Raw genomic sequence first — 21,678 nt, forward strand, 5'->3', positions numbered from 1 at the left:
TGGGCATGCGGGAGGCCGGGTGGACGTACCGCCGAATTGCTCAACACGTGGGGCGTGAGGTCTCCACAGTACATCGATGTTGTCACCAGTGGTCGGCGGAAGGTGCACGTGCCTGTCGACCTGGGACCGGACCGCAGCGACGCACGGATGCACGCCAAGACCGTAGGATCCTACGCAGTGCCGTAGGGGACCGCACCGCCACTTCCCAGCAAATTAGGGACACTGTTGCTCCTGGGGTATCGGCGAGAACCATTCGCAACCGTCTCCATGAAGCTGGGCTACGGTCCCACACACCGTTAGGCCGTCTTCCGCTCACGCCCCAACATCGTGCAGCCCGCCTCCAGTGGTGTCGCGACAGGCGTGAATGGAGGGACGAATGGAGACGTGTCGTCTTCAGCGATGAGAGTCGCTTCTGCCTTGGGTCAATGATGGTCGTATGCGTGTTTGGCGCCGTGCAGGTGAACGCCAAAATCAGGACTGCATACGACCGAGGTACACAAGGCCAGCACCCGGCATCATGGTGTGGGGAGCGATCTCCTACACTGGCCGTACACCACTGGTGATCGTTGAGGGGACACTGAATAGTGCACGTTACATCCAAACCGTCATCGAACCCATCGTTCTACCATTCCTAGACCGGCAAGGGAACTTGCTGTTCCAACAGGACAATGCACGTCCGCATGTATCCCGTGCCACCCAACGTGCTCTAGAAGTGTAAGTCAACTACCCTGGCCAGCAAGATCTCTGGATCTGTCCCCCATTGAGCATGTTTGGGACTGGATGAAGCGTCGTCTCACGCGGTCTGCACGTCCAGCACGAACGCTGGTCCAACTGAGGCGCCAGGTGGAAATGGCATGGCAAGCCGTTCCACAGGACTACATCCAGCATCTCTACGATCGTCTCCATGGGAGAATAGCAGCCTGCATTGCTGCGAAAGGTGGATATACACTGTACTAGTGCCGACATTGTGCATGCTCTGTTGCCTGTGTCTATGTGTCTGTGGTTCTGTCAGTGTGATCATGTGATGTATCTGACCCCAGGAATGTGTCAATAAAGTTTCCCCTTCCTGGGACAATGAATTCACGGTGTTCTTATTTCAATTTCCAGGAGTGTATAAAGAAACAAATACATGAGGAGATAGTTGTTCGAATAAATGATGTGAAATATGATGAACGGAGAGGCCAAGGAGCCTGGAGTAGTATTTTTATGTAGTTATTGCAGCGAATATGGAGGGTAGATGTAGTTTGAAGATGTATATTTATTTGCAGTTGAAGTTGCTGTTAAGTTGAGGGAGTTAGGTGTAATGAAGTGTATTGAGTACGAGATGTTTGAAGTATTGAAGTTTATGGAGGATTGATGTAGGTTGATGATATATATTTATTTGCAGTTGAAGTTGGTGTTATGTTGAGGGAGTTATGTGTAATGAAGTGTATTGTGTATGAGATGTTTGAAGTATTTGATGTATGTCATTTAGCACATGAGCAACATCTGTTTGCAAGTTATTTGTAGGTATACTTGTTGATCTGAGGTATGCTGATAAAACAGAAAGTGTAACTCATGAGTAATGAGTAAGTCATGTATCCAATTAGCTATCAGAGTCAGAGTTTTCGAAGCAGAATTCTGGTACTGTGTAATGATTAATAAATATCCACATAGCAAATCTGGGTTTATGTCAATATAACAGGAAATATTATATTTTTCATCTGAGCAAAATGAAATGATCAGTAATTTAAACTTTTTCATTGGGTGACCACATTAGTTATAATGATACAAATAGTTACATATAACATATTTAGTGGTATAATGGAGCGTTTAATATTATTGAATCTGTAGAGATATGAGGGATTGTAAAATAATTGCATAAGTCAAGGTGTAAATGCTATATTTTGTTTTGATATTCAATTTTGCTTGTGTTCAAGACTCAAATGAATAAGTTGTGAATTTCTTCCTTAAGTTTGATGTGTGTTGGCCAAGTGAGTTATAAGTTAGAGTGATAGTAGTATGGATGGCAGGAACCCCGCTGAAAGGACGGCATATACCAAAGGTGTAACTGGAATTCAACTAGCTTGTTTTCTTGTCTTTGCTGTAGCAAATTATAAGAGATTCACCAGTAACAAGTATGTAGTTAATGGCCCACACAAACCCTTGAAAGTGATGATTTTTGGTAATTGAATGAAAGATAAGTTTGTAAAAATATTTACCATGCTATGCTAATTAAGATAGATTGATAGTGTAAGATGTTTCTGTAGGGGCAGTTTGCTACCGGAGTACATAGGGTATTATTTGTGATACGTTGTAATTTTCAGTATGTGAACCAGAACTTATGTTCCTCATTTTCATTTATATACTATGTGATAATTTTTTCCTATTATTCTTTTTCGCCTGTGGCTACAAAGAAGGTTTTTAGGGCGGGAATGTAAGGGATCCGTGATTCCACGAACATAGATGCTAGTATCCGACGCCCAGGTCGATAGTAGACAGGAGTCGATTGTCAAGCGCTGCAGAAGGCAGTGAGACGAGTGTTTAGTGAGGAGTAGTACTGGAGAGTGTCAAGTGAAAAGGAGTGCGGGAAAGACGGTCAAGAATGGTGGTCGAGTAAAATTCACCAGAGTATGACGAGTGAGCAAGTCCCCCTGATCGTCGTGGGGTTGACCCTCACTAATACTGATTCGCGAGTGATATGAAACAAAGTGACAAGTGCCGAATTATGTGTTTCGCGTCAATCGCGTCGGCCAGCAACAACTATGGATTGCAGTGAGGACTGTTGTGAATGTTAACCATCAGCATTGCGTGTGACGAAGTACTGAAAATCAACAACCAATAAAAAGATATAACTGTAGTTAGATGTGTAAGGTGAAGGTAGTAACTGCCTCAGAATTTGTGTGTTAGTAGGAAATATATATCAGTTTGTACATCACAACCTTAATGGTCCTTAATAATAGACAAAGTTTCAATCATTCCACTATTTAGTTGCAAAACAGCTGCACTCGGTTGAAATACCCCCGAATCCACAGCAGAAAAACCGATAGCCTTTCATCCATTAAGCACACGGTCATATAATCATAATAATTAACTGTTTGGCGGCTTCGATAAATTACACAAAATCCAATAAGGAAATTTAATTGGGGGTGTTTCAAAGTATCGAGAGCCTTACCTTTGGCAGTGGCTTCTGCTCAGTTGCAACGTGTATGCCGGTCAGCTCGATGATATTTGGAAGGTGTGGCCGGGGATACTCCATGCAGAAGTGGTTGTTAATGATTAAGAGGCTGAAGTTCCTTTCCATCTCGTAGATAGGTGGAAGATCGGACCCAAAGTACTTGTGCATCAGCTGCTCTTGAGCGGGCATCAGGTCGTAGAACCACATGTACATCAGCCTCAGGTAGAAGTAGGTGTTGTAGAGGCGCTGCCAGAAGTCCATGTGATCCGAGTAGCCGAGCCACATATCGGGCATGTAGGCAGGGTTCATCGGGTTCCCGAAGCCGTGGTAGATGGACGACGGCGGCGACAGCGTGATGAAGGCCACTGCGGGCGGCGCGCCCACCCTCTGGATCAGGCCGTAGTACGCGAGGTAGCCGAGGCGCTCGAAGATCACCAGGTCGAACTTCTCACCGGAACTGCCAAAGCAAAATGAACTGTTAGTGTTGTAGTTGGCAGAAGAGCCAACACCGTTTTACTAGAGGAGGCCGAAATGCACGCGTCTTAGCTCACGCAGGCTGGCGTGAGGAGGGAAGAACTACACTGACGTGAGGTCTGGACCATGACAAGGAATGAGAATTCAGAAAGCAGACGTAATTAGTTTCATACTTAACTTTAATCCATTAATGATGAACGTCGCTCTTGACGGTACATGATTCACAATAGTATCTGTTCAGAATACTAACTGAGTATGGCGCCTTGCTAGGTCGTAGCAAATGACGTAGCTGAAGGCTATGCTAAACTGTCATCTTGGCAAATGAGAGCGTATGTAGGCAGTGAACCATTGCTAGCAAAGTCGGCTGTACAACTGGGGCGAGTGCTAGGGAGTCTCTCTAGACTAGACTTGCCGTGTGGCGGCGCTCGGTCTGCAATCACTGATAGTGGCGACACGCGGGTCCGACGTATACTAACGGACAGCGGCCGATTTAAAGGCTACCACCTACCAGGTGTGGTGTCTAGCGGTGACACCACAGTAAGCTTTTCCAATAAAAAGTTGTGAGGTACGGTTTTTTTAAAACTTACACCACTGCGTGATTGATGAGATGCATATGTTTCACTAAAACGTCTCACAGCCCGTTCTTTTAATTTTTCCGTTTGTTTTAATCGTCTTCCATTCCATCCCGAAATAAAGAGAGGGGGACTTGTAGAACGTGGTTCTTTCGAGATCAGTCTAGCTGTAGCATTTGGCCAGAGGGATTCAAATTCGGTATAGCACGATATTTTTGAAGTTGCGGCCCTTAGGTAGTCGTAGTAAGGTGGGCTGCGACCCACTGTAGTGGCAAGTCTGTATATCCCGACACTAAAGTAATACACAGTTTTGACTTCTGACGGTTGGGCGGTATGTGCCCCAAAAATGTCTGGTGCTGCCACCTAGGGAGAAGCTTTCGGAACTTGGTAAAAAAAGAAAAAAATACTGAAATCTCGGGCTAGGCTTTATTCGGTGCTGGTGCAACAGTGCTTAACTGGCTGTTAGCCATAGTTTGTACAACCGGTCCAAGTGCATGCCTATATACAAGGTGATCAAGTGGCGGGATGTGTGTGTGTGTGTGTGTGTGTGTGTGTGTGTGTGTGTGTAGCTGATGTGGCGTGTCTGTTTTACGAAAATCAGATCAAATCATATCACTGTCTTCTTCATTCCAAGAATGTCTGTAATTGTGTTTCCCCACACATTATAAACAGCGTTTTGAAAGATTACTACACTCAGTAAATCTGCCGGTGTGTACGTAATTGATAATAGACTGCATATGTCGCAACAGACTTGGTGTAATGCAAACAAAATTGGTGTGATATCTCAAAATCATCTTCAGATTTTGTGTTGATAATTTGTATGCTATATTTTAAGTTTTTAATTCTCATGAGAATAAGCGTATTCTGGTACTGAATCACACGTTTTCCATATTTACCATTCTGCTAAGTCTCTCTACAAACAAAAATTTAACTTTAAAGTCCTAGATCTTAGTGAGGACATGTACCTAGTTAGGTTCATGGCACATATGTGACACACCGTATTGATTTTCAAAATCGATCAGTACAACATGTGTTTTATTGGTACTAAAAGAGCAAGTTTGTTAATGAATGACGTAGGTTTTCTACCTTCTACTTTTTGAAATATTTCAATGCATAAGTTACGCTTAAACAGAAGGTACGACAGTGCAGCAGATATAACGCTTTTGTCTCAGAATATGGGGTAACAGATATGGAAGTTAAATTTAAGTGGAAATGACTCTACCTCTACGTCTTTACTACGGAAGTCACTGTACGTTTGTGTCGGAGGACGCATACGATCCCCCTCCCCCCCCCCCCCCAACCTTCCCCAAGTTCTCATCCAAGTTATCTATACTATATGCGGATGGTGCTGGGAGGAAAGAAAGACTGTAGGTACTTCTATTTACTCGTACGTTCACACTGAGTTTGATACAGGCTGAACGAAATTTCTTGATTCGCATTAAAACGTGAGTTTTCTGAATGTTTAGAGTACATCTCTTCGCAACGCACAGCGTTTCTGGTACATAGAATCTCGCTATGGACTTTGTTGCGTTTCTTGCTCTTACACCGGTTCAGAAAACGCGTAATAAAACTCGCACTTTACCTTTGAATTTTGTCTCTTTCATTAATCCAGTTTAGTACAGGTCTCAATTAGAAATATCTTAAAATTGGTGGAGTGAGTGTTTTTAAGAGATGCAGTTACGCTTGTACAGTTACTGAGTAGAAGATCTCCAAAGCAATGAATTTTCGTTAATGAACATATGAACATGAATACGCTCGTGATTCGCTGAGTTACTGTAATCCTGGTGAGATACGGATAACGGTCAAAAATACTGGATCTGCTTATCAGATGTTCACAATTAAATGAGGCTGACTCAAGGGAATACCCCTCGCGTTAATTCTATTGCAGATGTGTCCAACGGCTATGAGGTTTGTTGAAGTCAGGTTTCAGGTAAACACTCTGCGTCTATTGTGAGTTCATCGACTCAGTATGGCCGGCCGCTGTGGCCGAGCGCTTCTAGGCGCTTCAGTCCGGAACGGAGCTGCTGTTACGGCCGCAGGTTCGAAACCTGCCTCGGGAATGGGTGTGTGTGATGTCCTTAGGTTAATTAGGTTAAAGTAGTTATAAATATAGGGGACTGATGACCTCAGATGTTAAGTCCCATAGTGCTTAGAGCCATTTGAACCATTTTTCATTCAATATGATACAGCTCAGGAAAAATGGGGAGGTCCGATGTAGCATAGAGCCCATGCTGTCTAGCGAGGCAGTCGATACGTTGCTACTCACCGTATTCCAGTGTTCGATTGTGGCTCTCCCAAAGTCACTCAGTCCGTGAGAAGGTTGCCGCGACGCAGTTCAACTGGTCGGATTCATACCAGGCTGGGACCGATGACCATAGCAGTCTGGTCCCTTTAATCCCCCAAACCAACCAACCAATCATACCAGGCTGTTCTATTTATTTGATTCCTGACTCATGGTGGAAGGTGTTACCAAGGTGGGTGCAGTCAGCACGTGCGTTGTCCTAAGACGAACTTTAGCTGAAGTGTTGAACGTAGGTTTGTGCAATAGTTTTTTTTAGGATCCTGTTCCAATGCTGTAGAGCTTCAAATTACCCTACATACCAACGAGAGACGATTGAAATCCATACATGATTCCGAAACAAAGCTTGCATGACACACCATCCTGGTGAACAAGTGGTAGTGCATATGTCGGATGGGCAATGGCAGCTAGCTGGATGCACACTCTTCTTCGAAAATCATCAGGAGTACGGAAAGTTCTGCATTCGTCGGTTTCCATTTTAGTTCCCACGCCCACCTTCTCCGCACAAAACTGTCGTGGGCTTTGTATCTGTGTTCGTCATGGCCACCAAGAGCTCACACTGATCGAGTAGAGACCAATATGTATCGTCCAGTCCTCACAGTAGCCTCCAAAAACGCACCTCGCAGTGGCCTTGCCTCCTCTCCCTATCGATCAACTTATTTTGTGGTTTTCTGTCAACAGCTGGTGATGCTAACCGCGGGTCACCACTATGACATAGATATTCAGTGTTTAGTGTCTCACGGTTACAACTGGAATCGAGCGAGTTAATGCAGTAGTTGTGACGCTAAAATCGTTTTCCAAAGGAGAAGAGCTATTCGGAGTTAGTTTCTTGTATTGAGTCACTACCCGAATTAATACATCCCTGTAAAATCCCAGCTTATGCTCTATCTCTAAGAATTTCGTTGTCCATGCGATGTTAAACTCAAAATCTTCGTTCCTCGTGGGTGTTTAACTTATTCTGGAGGAGAATACTGGTAGCTCTTTCTTATAGTCAGTTCCCATAACATTTAAGCAACTGGAGACGTGCCAAGCGGCTTTATCTGCCAATTTTAATATGTTATTTGTCAATTCATTCTGCTAGTGCATTGCATTTTATACTCAATGTCACATGTAAATATCTCATGGCTGTTCACTGAAGAGTACTCACGTTACGAATTTTTGAACTTGTGGATCACTCATCTGCAGTTCTATTGAAGCTCTTGGAAAGTCACGCAACATTTTGACCGTCTCCGTTGGTGGTTCTTGGGACATCTTCACAAAATCGTAGTCACCACGCATATGCTTGTAAGAGATTGACAGGTCCACTTCTGTGTAGTTTTCATGATTTATCTGCAAAGAAATAAATTTATTCTGCAGAGTCTGTACAGCTATATTCACCTTAGAAAGAGCAGGATAGGATCTACGGAAAGAGTGACGATTCTTCTGAGTTATAAACACATCAGACAAATATACGATGTTCAAAGAATGTGATAGTACCTTTTATTTCTGAATAGAGTCTATTTTACTTAGGGATTTATAACGTAGCACCAGGCATCACACATATAAAATACAATGAGGTGAAAGAGCCATGGGATAGGGATTTGAAAATATACAGATCCCGTACACAAGGTATAAAAGGGCAGCGCATTGGTGAATCTGTTCTTTGTACTCAGGTGTTTCATGTTAAAAGATTTACGACCTGGTTACGACTGCACGACGGGAACTAACAGGCGTTGAACATGGAATGGTAGTTGGAGCCAGACGCATGGGACATTCCATTTCTGAAATCGTTACGGAACTCAATATTCCGAGACACAGTGTCAGGAGTACCCCGAGAATACCATATTTCTGGCATTACGTTTCACCACGGACGATGCAATGGCCGACGGCTTTCATTTAACGACTGAGAGCAGAGGTGTTTCCGTGGAGTTGTCAATGCTGGCAGACAAGCGCCACTGCTTGAAACAACCACAGAAATCAATGTGGGACGCACGACGAACGTATCCGTTAGGACAGTGCGGCAAAATCTGGCGTTAACGGCCTATGGCAGCAGACAACCAATGAGAGAGTGCCTTTGCTAACAGCCCGACATCGACTGCAGCGCCTCTCCTGGACTCGTGACCATGTCGGTTGGATCCTAGACGACTGGAAAACCGTGGCTTCGTCACATGAGTCCCAAGCGGTTAAGAGCTATTAGTAGGGTTCGAGTGCGGCGCAGACACCACCAACTCATGGACCCAAGTTGTCAACAAGGCACTGTGTTCGCTGGTGGTGGCTCTGTAATGGTGTGGGCTGAGTTTACACGGAATAGACTGAGTCCTCTGGTCCAACTGAACTCATCATTGACTGGGAATGGCGATGTTCGTCTACTTGAAGACCATCTGCACTCATTCATGGACTTCGTGTTCCCAAACAACGATGGAATTTTTATGGATGACAGTGCTCCATGTAACCAGGCCAAAATTGTTCGCAACTGGTTAGAACAACATTCTAGCCCATTCTAACTAATGACTTGAGCACCCATATTGCCTGACATGAATCCAGTCGAAACTTTATTGGACGTAATTAAGAGGTCGGTTCGTGCATAAAATCCCGCAGTGGCAACACTTTGGAAATTTTTGACAGCTACATGGGCAGCATGGCTCAAGATCTGTGCAGGAGACTTCCAGCGACTTGCTGAGTCCAAACCACGCCGAGTTGCTGCAATACGCCGGGCAAAAGGGGGTCCGACACGATCTTAGGGCATATCCCACAACTTCTGTCATCTAAGTCAGAAGTTGGGCTCGTACAGCTGGTGAGTGAGGGGTCCACCGTGACAGACGTATGCTAGTGTCGCAGGGCTACCTGCTGACAGCTTACGGCGTCGGCCTAGATATGTCACTGCCGTACAGGAGACGAACTGTTATGCCTGATATTGTAAAACTGAAAGCAACATTTACCATATAACAAATGAAATAAAACTTTATACCGTGTATTCGTATTTCAATAGCTAACAGTAGTGTAAATTTCAGTAGCATATTTGCTGCACTTTCAGAGATATGATAAAACGGCTGAAAACGTAGAATGTAAAGCTTACATGAACTACTAACCTCTTGTCAGGTGCATGCATGTTAGCTAACAAATTATTTTGATTTTACGTAAGACTGCTTATTTGTCGTCTTACTAACCGGGACGTGCCGGTATGTGTTTTGTGAATATTTGTAAGTGTGCATAACTGACTGTGTGATGTGGACTGTAGGACTGTGTATCTGGACTGAGTGAGTGACCCATATGAGAAGCGGAATTTGTGATCTGTAATACGACAGTTTGTGATACTGGGGAAACAAAAATTTACTCTAGTGGTTCAGATATGTAAAGCAGTGATTATTTTGTTATTTTTGGGTTCTCAGAAACTAATTATCTAGTAAGCAAATTTTAAGATATCTTATTACGTGATCAGTGAGCGGGCGAAGGTGGAGTCACTGAGAATCACAGTAATTTCAGTATGAATTGCTATGACGCTTCCTAGCCAATCATAAGAGGTTAACTACACGCCCGTTTTGTAAGCGAGGCGGCTGCATTCTTGAGGCCGGCTGGTGTGGCCGAGCGGTTCTAGGCGCTTCAGTCTGGAACCGCGCGACCGCTACGGGTGCAGGTTCGAATCCTGCCTCGGGCATGGATGTGTGTGATGTGCTTATGTTAGTTAGGTTTAGGTAGTTTTAAGTTACAGGGGACTGATAACCTCAGATGTTAAGTCCGATAGTGTTGAGCCATTTGAACCATTTTTGAGTCTAACGATATTCGGGATCGCTCATTATTATGGTCGGACGTGTTAGTACTCAGCACTGAAAAGATGTTATAATTTTGACTGTTCGTGGCATTAAAAAAATCGTGGAGTGTCGGAAAATATTAATGGACGAACTGTAAAGTCGTATGTGGAAATTTCAGATTTTTTTGTACGATCTGTGACTTTAGTGAGTAACTTAGATCCGCGTGGCGTACTGTACAAGTTGTAACCTAAAACTAGTACTTCAAAGACATCATGTTTACGCCAGTGACTGTTAAAGTTTTTGTTTCCACTCTTGCAATTTCGGCCTTAGGCCATTTTCAGGCTCAGATGTTTTGTCTTTAAGCCATGTCAACTTTACACATGCTGACACATTTATATGTCGTTGTCATTTGCTGTTATATACATTCGTATCGCTGCTAAGTAGTGTCAGCGTGTATAAATCTGACATGGCTTAAAGCCAAAACATCTGCACTTGATTATGGACTAAGGCCGAAATTGCAATAGTGAAAATAAAAAGTCTAACAGTCACTCGCGTAAACATGATGTCTTTCAAAAAATTTTACATGACCGTGAATTCCAGATGTGAAAAGTTAATTTAGTACTTCAAAGTTAGCAGTATGTACAGTACAGCGCGAGCAATCAATCCACAGACAACCTGTGTGTATCCTTCCGATAGCATGTTACGGTGTATACCGTAAGATGACTGGTGCGAATGATTGTGCTTACATGTTTTTAACGTTCTGTTCAAAAGTACAAACTAATGTGGACTTGGTAGCTGAAAGTGTATTCAATGAATGACGATAATCGGAATTTTCGATAAAAACCTTTACCTCATTTAGTAGCTTAGAAAATATATTGTGCACCCTGCAGATCCGTTAAGTACAACTAGTTTTAAGGTGCAAATTCACTAGTCGATACACCCTACCCGCTGCTTCACGAAAGGCGTGTTCTGCAGGGGAAGAAACCAACGAAAGGAGGGTGACTTTCTGTGTGCAGCGACAATCCAAACCGTGCCTCTGCACAGAAGGAGAAGAAAGAAACGACAGAAATGGCCAAAAAGTGTTTCAGGTGTCTCCGAATTGCTAGCTGCTCTGTTAACAGAATCAGCGTCTACGGTTGGAACCCCACTCGGATTTTGTACAGGTTACATCTTTTTATTTACTCCATTTTGAGCCATTTTCGTCCAGATACAATCCTTTTTCAAATCGCGAACAGTCTTCTTCTACACAAGTAAAGCTCATATCAAGTCTCTCATTTGCTTACCAGTGCTTCAAGGCTTTAAAAGCGATGAGATTTGATCACTATTTGAAATTACAAATAGTGACAGTGACTCACATTCGCTGAAAGATATCATCTTCATCGGTATTGGTGCCGCTGTGGCCGAGCGGTTCTAGTCGCTTCAGTCCGGAACCGCGCTGCTGCTACGGTCATGGATGAGTGTGATGTCCTTAGGGTAGTTTAGGTTTAATTAGTTCTAAGTCTAGGGGACTGATGACCTCAGATGTTAAGTGCGATAGTGCTCAGAGCCATTTGAACCATACACCGACGGTAAAAAAACCTAACACCAAGAAGAAGTTGTGCGACATCTGAAACGTGATATTTATCCAGATTTAGCGCCAGTCGCATAAGAGCGGGCCTAGTAGCGCCACTACGAGTATGCAAATCAGATTTGCTTAAAATACGCGCTATAACGGTCGTGAGCGTTAGATACCTTTGAGACTGGACGTGGTGCCTTGACGTTAGTCAAGAATGCCTTTATGGCGACAACACGCCATTATAAACACCTCACTGAATTTGGTCGAGGTCGTGTAGCAGGGCTACTAGATGTTTGATTTTCCTTCTGTGTTGTTGCGGAAAGACTTGGCAGGAACGTGCATGACTGCTGGCAGCGATGGTCACCAGAACGTAGAGTCGCAAGGAGACCGTGCTCCGGACGGCCACGTGGCCCTACCGAGAGCATCGTGTTCGGCGTGTGAATCTGGCGCATCGTGCTGCTTCTGCATCAGCAGTCTGAGCACCAGTTGGCACCACAGTGACACAACGAGCTGTTACAGATCGGCCACTTCAAGGACAGCTCCGACAGACGCCATGTACCGTACATTCCACAGATCCCACTTGCGACTTCAGTGATGTCGAGCGAGAGCTCACTAGAGGGCACGAGAGAGGTCTGTTGTGTCTTCTGATGAAAGCTGGTTCTGCCTCGATGCCAGTGATGACCTTGTGTCTGTTAGATTTGGGCCAGTTGAGGGCCTGCAACCAACTTGTCTGCATGCTAGACATACTGGACCTAAACCTGGAGTTATGGTCTGATACACGATTTTGTGTGATCACAGGAGCGCTCTCCTCGTTAGCACACGCACCCTGACTGCAAATTTGTACATCAGTGTGGTGATCCGACCTGTTGTGCAGCCATTCATAAACAACTGTGCAGGGGGGGTGTTTTCCAACAGGATAACGCTCGTCCACATACCACTGTTATAATCGAAGATGCTCTACACAGTGCCGACGTGTTGTCTTGGCCTGCTTGATCGCCAGATCAGTCTCCAGTCGAGCACGTTTAGGACATCGTCGGACGACAACTCCAGCGTCATCCACAAACACCATCAACCATCCCTGTTTTGACTGGCCAACCAAGCGCAATATGCATGGATCCTTATCCCACAAACTGACATCCAGCATCTGTACAACACGACGCACGCACGTTTACATGCTTGCATTCAACGTTCTTTCGTTTACACCGATTATTAATGTACCTACATGTCACATTTGCAATGACTTGTCTCGCGTTTACATTAACCTGTCATATTACAATGTTACTCACTTAAATATGTTACCTAGACAAACGTTTACTCGAAATTTCATTGCTCTACATTAATCAGTTTTTGGTGCTGCGATTGTTTTCCGCCAGTGTATTATATAGTTTATGTTATTACTAGACTATAGTAAATCACATTAAAAAACGTTTTTCATTTGGTAAAAGTTCACATGATTTTTTTGAATTTTACGTCTTGTAACGTTCTTTTATAAAAAAAATAACTTTAGACTTTACGATGACCTTGAATGAATGTCTGATTTGTGGACTGGGTATTGAATCATCGTGCAGCGTGTTGCAACTGCAAGTGCTGTGCTTACTCTGTGTTGTGGTTAGCAAAACTTTCACACGAATTGATTGGGCCATGCAACTCCCAGTACCAATAAAGAAATACAGTCACTGCAAAATACTTTTAGCCTCTTAGGCACTGAATCATCTGGCCCTGTTAAATTGACACTTTTTGGTCTCTGTCCACATTACAAATAAATTAAATTGTCATACCTCTAAAGCAGCTATGGAGTAACGCGGTAATATACTGGTCTCTCACGAAATATATAAATATGCTACCTACAGGCTCAGCAGAGTGCAACGCTGGTCATAATACTTAGAAATGCGTATGAAATTGTTTTGGCTGATAAATGAAAACATTAATTAAAAAATCCAACTTTTTTGGAAAACATATGACCCGGGCCGTGGGTGGGTGGGGGGGGGGGGGGAGCGGTACTGATTGTGGTGAATTACTACCACTGAGTTTCTGAGTTTCTTTTTTTAGCAAAATTACATTATAAGTTTGTCTCTTCATAAACGTTCTGACAAGTGAAGTTACATTACACACAACCGAGTCACAAACAATGACATTTAAACAGCAAGTATTATCTAACCCCACTAATTCAACATAAATGCAAATCATCAAATTAAATATAGGTCTGTTAACAACTCCCCCATGAACCATGGACCTTGCCGTTGCTGGGGAGGCTTGCGTGCCTCAGCGATACAGATAGCCGTACCGTAGGTGCAACCACAACGGAGGGGTATCTGTTGAGAGGCCAGACAAACGTGTGGTTCCTGGAGAGAGGCAGCAGACTTTTCAGTAGTTGCTGGGGCAACAGTCTGGATGATTGACTGAACTGGCCTTGTAATACTAACGAAAACGGCCTTGCTGTGCTGGTACTGCGAACGGCTGAAAGCAAGGGGAAACTACGGCCGTAATTTTTCCCGAGGGCATGCAGCTTTACTGTATGGTTAAATGATGATGACGTCCTCTTGGGTAAAATATTCCGGAGGTAAAATAGTCCCCCATTCGGTCCTCCGGGCGGGGACTACTCAAGAGGACGTAGTTATCAGGAGAAAGAAAACTGGCGCTCTACGGATCGGAGCGTGGAATGTCAGATTCCTTAATCGGGCAAGTAGGTTAGAAAATTTAAAAAGGGAAATGGATAGATTAGACTTAGATATAGTGGGAATTAGTTCGGTGGAAGGAGGAACAAGACTTCTGGTCAGGTGACTACAGGGTTATAAACACAAAATCAAATAGGGGTAATGCAGGAGTAGGTTTAATAATGAATACGAAAATAGGAATGCGGGTAAGCTACTACAAACAGCATAGTGAACGCATTACTGTGGTCAAGATAGATACGAAGCCAACGCCTACTACAGTAGTAAAAGTTTATATGCCAAATAGCTCTGAAGATGACGAAGATATTGAAGAAATGTATGATGAAATAAAAGAAATTATTCAGATTGTGAAGGGAAACGAAAATTTAATAGTCATGGGTGACTGGAATTCGGCAGTAGGAAAAGGGAGAGAAGGAAATGTAGTAGGTGAATATGGATTGGGGCTAAAAAATGAAAGAGGAAGCCGCCTGGTAGAATTTTGCACAGAGCACAACTTAATCATAGCTAACAGTTGGTTTAAGAATCATGAAAGAAAGTTCTATACATGGAAGAAGCCTGGAGATACTGACAGTTTCAGATAGATTATATAATGGTAAGACAGAGATTTAGGAACCAGGTTTTAAATTGTAAGACATTTCCAGGGGCAGATGTGGATTCTGACCACAATCTATTGGTTATGACCTGTAGATTAAAAGTGAAGAAACTGCAAAAAGGTGGGAATTTAAGGAGATGGGACCTGGATAAACTGACTAAATCAGAGGTTGTACAGAGTTTCAGGGAGAGCACAAGGGAACAATTGACAGGAATGGGGGAAAGAAATACAGTAGAAGAAGAATAGGTAGCTTTGAGGGATGAAGTAGTGAAGGCAGCAGAGGATCAAGTAGGTAAAAAGACGAGGGCTAGTAGAAATCCTTGGGTGACAGAAGAAAAACTGAATTTAATTGATAAAAGGAGAAAACATAAAAATGCAGTAAATGAAGTAGACAAAAAGGAATACAAACGTCTCAAAAATGAGATCCACAGGAAGTGCAAAATGGCTAAGCAGGCATGGCTAGAGGACAAATGTAAGGATGTAGAGGCTTATCTCACTAGGGGTAAGATAGATACAGCCTACAGGAAAATTAAACAGACCTTTGGAGTAAGGAGAACCACTTGTATGAATATCAAGAGCTTTGATGGAAACCTAATTCTAGGCAAAGAAGGGAAAGCAGAAAGGTGGAAGGAGTATATAGAGGGTCTATACAAGGATGATGTACTTGAAGACAATATTATGGAAATGGAAGAGGATGTAGATGAAATGGGAGATATGATACTGCGTGAAGAGTTTGACAGAGCACTGAAAGACCTAAGTCGGAACAAGGTCCCGGGAGTAGACAACATTCCATTAGAACTACTGACAGCCTTCGGAGAGCCAGTCCTGACGAAACTCTACCATCTGGTGAGCAAGATGTATGAAACAGGCGAAATACCCTCAGACTTCAAGAAGAATATAAGTATCCCAATCCCAAAGAGATCAGGTGTTGACAAATGTGAAAATTACCGAACTATCAGTTTAATAAGTCACGGCTGCTAAATACTAACGCGAATTCTTTACAGACGAATGGAAAAACTAGTAGAAGCCGACCTCGGGGAAGATCAGTTTGGATTCCCTAGAAATGTTGGAACACGTGAGGCAATACTGACCCTACTACTTATCTTAGAAACTAGATTAAGGAAAGGCAAACCTACATTTCTAGCATTTGTAGACTTAGAGAAAGCTTTTGACAATGTTGACTGGAATACGCTCTTTCAAATTCTGAAGGTGGCAGGCGTAAAATACAGGGAGCGAAAGGCTATTTACAATTTGTACAGAAACCAGATGGCAGTTATAAGAGTCGAGAGGTAAGAAAGGGAAGCAGTGGTTGGGGAGGGGGTGAGACAAGGTTGTAGTCTCTCCCCGATGTTATTCAATCTGTAAATTGAGCATGCAGTGAAGGAAACAAAAGAAAAATTCGGAGTAGGTATTAAAATCCATGGAGAAGAAATAAAAACTTTGAGGTTCGCTGATGACATTGTAATTCTGTCAGAGACAGCAAAGGACTTGGAAGAGCAATTGAATGGGATGGATAATGTCTTGAAAGGAGGGTGTAACATCAACAAAAGCAAAACGAGGATAATGGAATGTAGTAGAATTAAATCGGGTGATGCTGAGGGAATTAGATTGGGAAATGAGACACTTAAAGTAGTAAAGGCACTTTGATATTTGGGGAGAAAAATAACTGATGATGGTCGAAGTAGAGAGGATATAAAATGTAGACTGGCAATGGCAAGGAAAGCGTTTCTGAATAACAGAAATTTGTTAACATCAAGTATTGATTTAAGTGTTAGGAAGTCGTCTCTGAAAGTATTTGTATGGAGTGTAGCCGTGTATGGAAGTGAAACATGGACGATAAATAGTTTGGACAAGAAGAGAACAGAAGCTTTCGAAATGTGGTGCTACAGAAGAATGCTGAAGATTAGATGGGTAGATCACATAACTAATGCGGAAGTATTGAATAGGATTGGGGAGAAGAGAAGTTTGTGTCGGTTAGTAGGACATGTGTTGAGGCATCAAGGGATCACCAATTTAGTATTGGAGGGCGGCATGGAGGGTAAAAATCGTAGAGGGAGACCAAGAGATGAATACACTAAGCAGATTCAGAAGGATGTCGGTTGCAGTAGGTACTGGGATATGAAGAAGCTTGCACAGGATAGAGTAGCATGGAGAGCTGCATCAAACCAGTTTCCGGACTGGAGACCACAACAACAACAACTGTTAACAAATCTTAGAAACATAACGTAAGTGAAATATCTAACTAGCCTTTTTATCAAACCAGTTTACGTACATTCTGGGGTTACTCGACAATTAAAAATTATCAGCCAATTAGCCTATACAAACGCGCTGGCAAAAACAGAAATCATAATTATTTAACATCTGTACTCCTGCTTCCATGTCCAACAATACTGACATGCGGTGGTGGCTTCACACAGCACACCACAAAGACTGCCTACTCCATCATATTTCCGCCACAGATAGCTAGACCGAGCGAGGTGGCGCATTGGTTAGCACTTTGGACTCGCATTCGGGAGGACGACGGTTCAATCCCGCGTCCGGCCATGCTGATTTAGGTTTTCCGCGATTTCCCCAAATCGCTTCAGGCAAATGCCGGGATGATTCCTTTGACAGGGCAGGCTCGACTTCGTTCCCCAACCTTCCTTAATCCGATGAGACCGATGACCTCGCTGTTTGGTCTCTTCCCCCAAAATTCCCCCCCCCCCCTCCCCCCCGCAACAGAGTTATCTATAACTGTGCGTCAAGCGCTGTCTTACTCCAACACTATAATAATCTCAGAGCAGAAGCAGTAACTCTGGGTCTCCGGTCTAACATAGTCAGCGATATAAAGCCTCTCAAAGACATATACCGTTTATAAAATCATATTCGGGTGCCACATATGTGTCCCAGTAGACTAGGCTGTTCGTTGGTGCTGAAGAATTTTGGTTGCGAGAGCGTCCACAGCCACAACAGATTACCAGAATGATTATATTTTACCAGGTAAAGTGTAATCATTCAGGTAATGATGTCGGTAGTTCCTACCACACACAAGTGTGGAAATCATTGATGAGTTATTAGGCCTTATTGACCCTTGCAGTAATTGTAACTTACACATATGGAAGATACCTTGAATCTCTTTCTCTGCATTACTAATGATTGTACTTTTCCTGAGTTGTTTCCTCTACAATCAGTGCGTCGTATGATATTTCGAAATGCTTTCTCTTATTTCTTCCAAACATTTTGTGGAAGGTAACCTCTGAGTTACACGCATGCGAGGTCAATGACACTGTGAAACCTTCATTTTGGACAAGCCATCAGTTATAGAAATACTCTTTCATAAGCATGGTGCTCAACAGTTTTGAAGGCTAAACAGTCAGTACTGGTTTTTATAAGTCTACTGCAGTACTGCCGTTATAAAGAAAGAACAGAAATTTGTCTCTGGATCTTTGGTGGTTGGTTTTAAACAACCTTCTATTTGATGGTCGTATTGCTACTGGTAGCATTTCCGATTCACTTCTTTTGCGATTCGAGCACCAGTCTTCTCATCAAACACCTTGTGGAAAGAGAGGAAGAAAATGGAGATGAGAATTTACATCCGGTGAACGACGGAATAATTGGAGACGAAGCATCTGCTCGGATTGGAAAAGAGAATCGGCATTGTCCTTTTCAAAGGAACCGCTCCGGTATTTGCCGAGAAACACCCAAATCTGGATTGCTGGACAGCAGTTTGAACCGTTGTCCTCCCGAATGCAACTCCAGTCTGTTAATCAGTTTGCATTCTCTAGAGGTTTGTAGAAAGTAAAAATGGAGCAATTTTCTATTGGACAGATCCCAATTTGGAGTACCGCAGTAATAAAAACCAAAATTTTTCGGTTGTTACGACTTTATTCTTACAAGGAAATGTACATCTTACAATATTTTCCAGCGTTTGCTTGCAACACGATATGCGCCGTTGTATTCGGAGCGCTGTTTGAGAGAGGGATACTTACAGAGACGAAGCTTTTTCACTTCAACACAGGTGCGCAGAATAGTATTAACTAGTGGTGGGACAGACTGCTCAGTAATTTCTTTGTCCAGTTTAATTACACACATTGGTCTTATCCTTCTACGGCCTGTACTGCAACAGCGACCGATGAAGGAAGCCGATAAAGGAGCGCAGCATCATCGACTTGAAAGTCACCTCTGTTAAACCCTATGAGGTATCTATAAGGACTGTAAAGCGATGTTAACAGTCTTCTAGTGACAGTGGGAGCCGTACATAGAAGCACTGACCAGGCACGCAGGCTTCAGAAGTCTAGTGATGTGACTACAGGATGTTGTCCGTTCTCAGAGCTTTACTTTTCGCTACAGTCACGTAATCTCTCAGCGCATAGCTTTATTTCATTTCTTTGCAACTGTTATATATTGAGTGCATCATATACAGTTAGTTCCACAAGAAAGTTTACGCCGCTATCCGTATGAGATAAAAGACACTATTATGAATATAAGTTTACATGAAAATACGTGTTATTACTAATCGTACAATTACCTAATACTTAATTCAGTTGCCACCATTATAGATTACAGCTTGGCACCTCTTTGGCGTGCTTTTCACGAGTTTTTTCTGCATATTCTTTCTCTTGGTAACGATCTCCATATCGTCCTGATTTTATGACAGCTGCTTCAAAGTACATATTGGCTTTCCTTGAAGCTCAATCTTAATACACGACCGAACATTTCGATCGGATTTGCATCCGGAGACATTGCAGGCCAGTCCATCGTGGACACCCCATTGCCTTGTTTCCACGCTGTACAGAGACACCTGTGACGTTTCGGATCGCGTCGCATCGTATCCGCCGTTGTTTTATTTCCGCCTGACTCAAAGTATGATCTGGTTTCTGCTTCAAAAGACGCATGCTCTAATTCTCCTGAGGTTTTGTTGTCGCTCACGTTAGCCCTGTCTCCGGTAAATCTTCCACGTTTACAACCTGTAAATATCGTTGGACCCACTTCGCAACAAACGTCTTTGACTTTCTAAGAATTTTAGCAGCTACGCCATATGAAAACTTTGGCCGCTCTGGGTGATTTACAAGTAACACTGCCTTGTGAGGCTTCAGATATTTTGCACTCATTTTAAACTGCAACCGACAAAACAAAACATTCAACTCTCGCACTGTTTAACTAAACACTGTGAAAAGGCACACTGATTACAGATCCGAAGCCACTTCTAGAGATGTCGCTTCGGACGTTATATTTAAAATTACGGCGTACACTTTCTTGTGGAACTGACTACATACAAAATTAGCATGTCTTAATGCACCACAAAAGGTCGTCTACTTTATTTTTATGAAGCAATGAGCCACATGCTGCTCAAGAGCCTTATCATTTAGACCAAACAGTATGTATTTTGGGTCGAGGAAGTGAAGTCTGATCCATTAAGAAGTTACCTGACTATGAGGAACACTAGTGAAATTGCAGAAGAACAGTGTGAAACAATTTAAACTCAGTTCAATACGTGGCTCTCACTGTAGAGACTGACAAAATAGGTCCGCTGTATTTTTAGAATCCACTCCGTAGGATGTAAGCGTATTAACTGCCTCTAGTATTAGCTGAACCTACCATTACTCGCAGTAACTTCTTCTGCACATAATAAGCAAATTTTACACTGTTATACATCCATTGTGAATAAAGTAGACTATATGCCCACCAGTCTCATTTTTTTCCCTTACCTTTGGAGAGTCTGTTGTCATCAAAGTGACGCGGTGTCCTCTTTCGAGGAGTGCTTTGGTCACGATGTGAAACGGCAACTGGTGGCTGAACGAAGCGGTCGGCGAAATAACCAAAATCTTCGCGGCAGACGAACCACCAGCGAATGCCAGGATTGCGAGAAGGACAGCTCCGAACGTTGCCATTGCTGAAACAATTATTTGTGGCTGTAGAAGGAATATCAATGTAAAAAGAACGGAATTTAACAATACCGGTAAGTATAACCAAGATATTCTGTAAACAATAGTCTCTTTGTCCAGCTTGCAGAGATAACTGCAGTTGACTGTGATCTTGTTGGACGGAAATCCTTAACGAGTGATTATACACTAAAGTGCCACAGAAACTGGTACACTACCTAATATCGTGTAGTGCCCTCACGGGCATGCAGAAATGCCGCAGCATGACGTGGCATGGACCCGACTAAAGTCTGAAGTAGTGCTGGAGGGAATTGACACCAGGAATCCTGCAGGGCTGTCCATAAATCCATAAGATGACGAGGGGCAAGGCATCCCAGATATTGTAAGTAATGTTCATGTCTGGGGAGTTTGATAGCCAACGGAAGGGTTTAAAGTCGGAAGGGTGTTCCTGGAACCATTCTCTAGCAATTTCGGAAGTGTGGGGTGTCGCATTGTCCTGCTGGAATTTACCATGTCCGTCGCAATGCACAATGGACCTGAATGGATGCAGGTAATCAGACAGGATGCTTACGTACGTGTCACCTGTCAGAGTCGTAACTAGTCCCATATCGCTCCTACTGCACACGACCCACATCATTACAGAGCCTCCACCAGCTTGAACAGTCCCTTGCTGACATGCAGGGTCCGCGGATTCATGAGGTTGTCTCCGCAGCCGTACACGTCCACCCGCTCGGTACAATTTGAAACGAGGCTCGTCTGACCAGGCAA

General features: G+C 43.3%; 1 protein-coding gene across 1 annotated transcript in view; it reads right to left on the reverse strand.

Annotated features, from left to right (window-relative positions):
• Positions 1-21,678, reverse strand: part of LOC126412482 (UDP-glucosyltransferase 2-like) — a 109,528-nt gene that overhangs the window by 71,282 nt on the left and 16,568 nt on the right. Inside the window, exons 2-4 of the mRNA XM_050082102.1 lie at positions 20,737-20,921; positions 7,650-7,831; positions 3,155-3,614 (exon numbers count right to left, since the gene is read on the reverse strand). Of these exons, the coding sequence (XP_049938059.1) occupies positions 3,155-3,614; positions 7,650-7,831; positions 20,737-20,919 (825 nt within the window). The 5' untranslated portion in view covers positions 20,920-20,921. The remainder of the gene's footprint in view (positions 1-3,154; positions 3,615-7,649; positions 7,832-20,736; positions 20,922-21,678) is intronic.

Source organism: Schistocerca serialis, chromosome 7 (genome assembly GCF_023864345.2).
Source record: "Schistocerca serialis cubense isolate TAMUIC-IGC-003099 chromosome 7, iqSchSeri2.2, whole genome shotgun sequence".
NCBI classification, from domain to species: Eukaryota; Metazoa; Arthropoda; class Insecta; order Orthoptera; family Acrididae; genus Schistocerca; species Schistocerca serialis.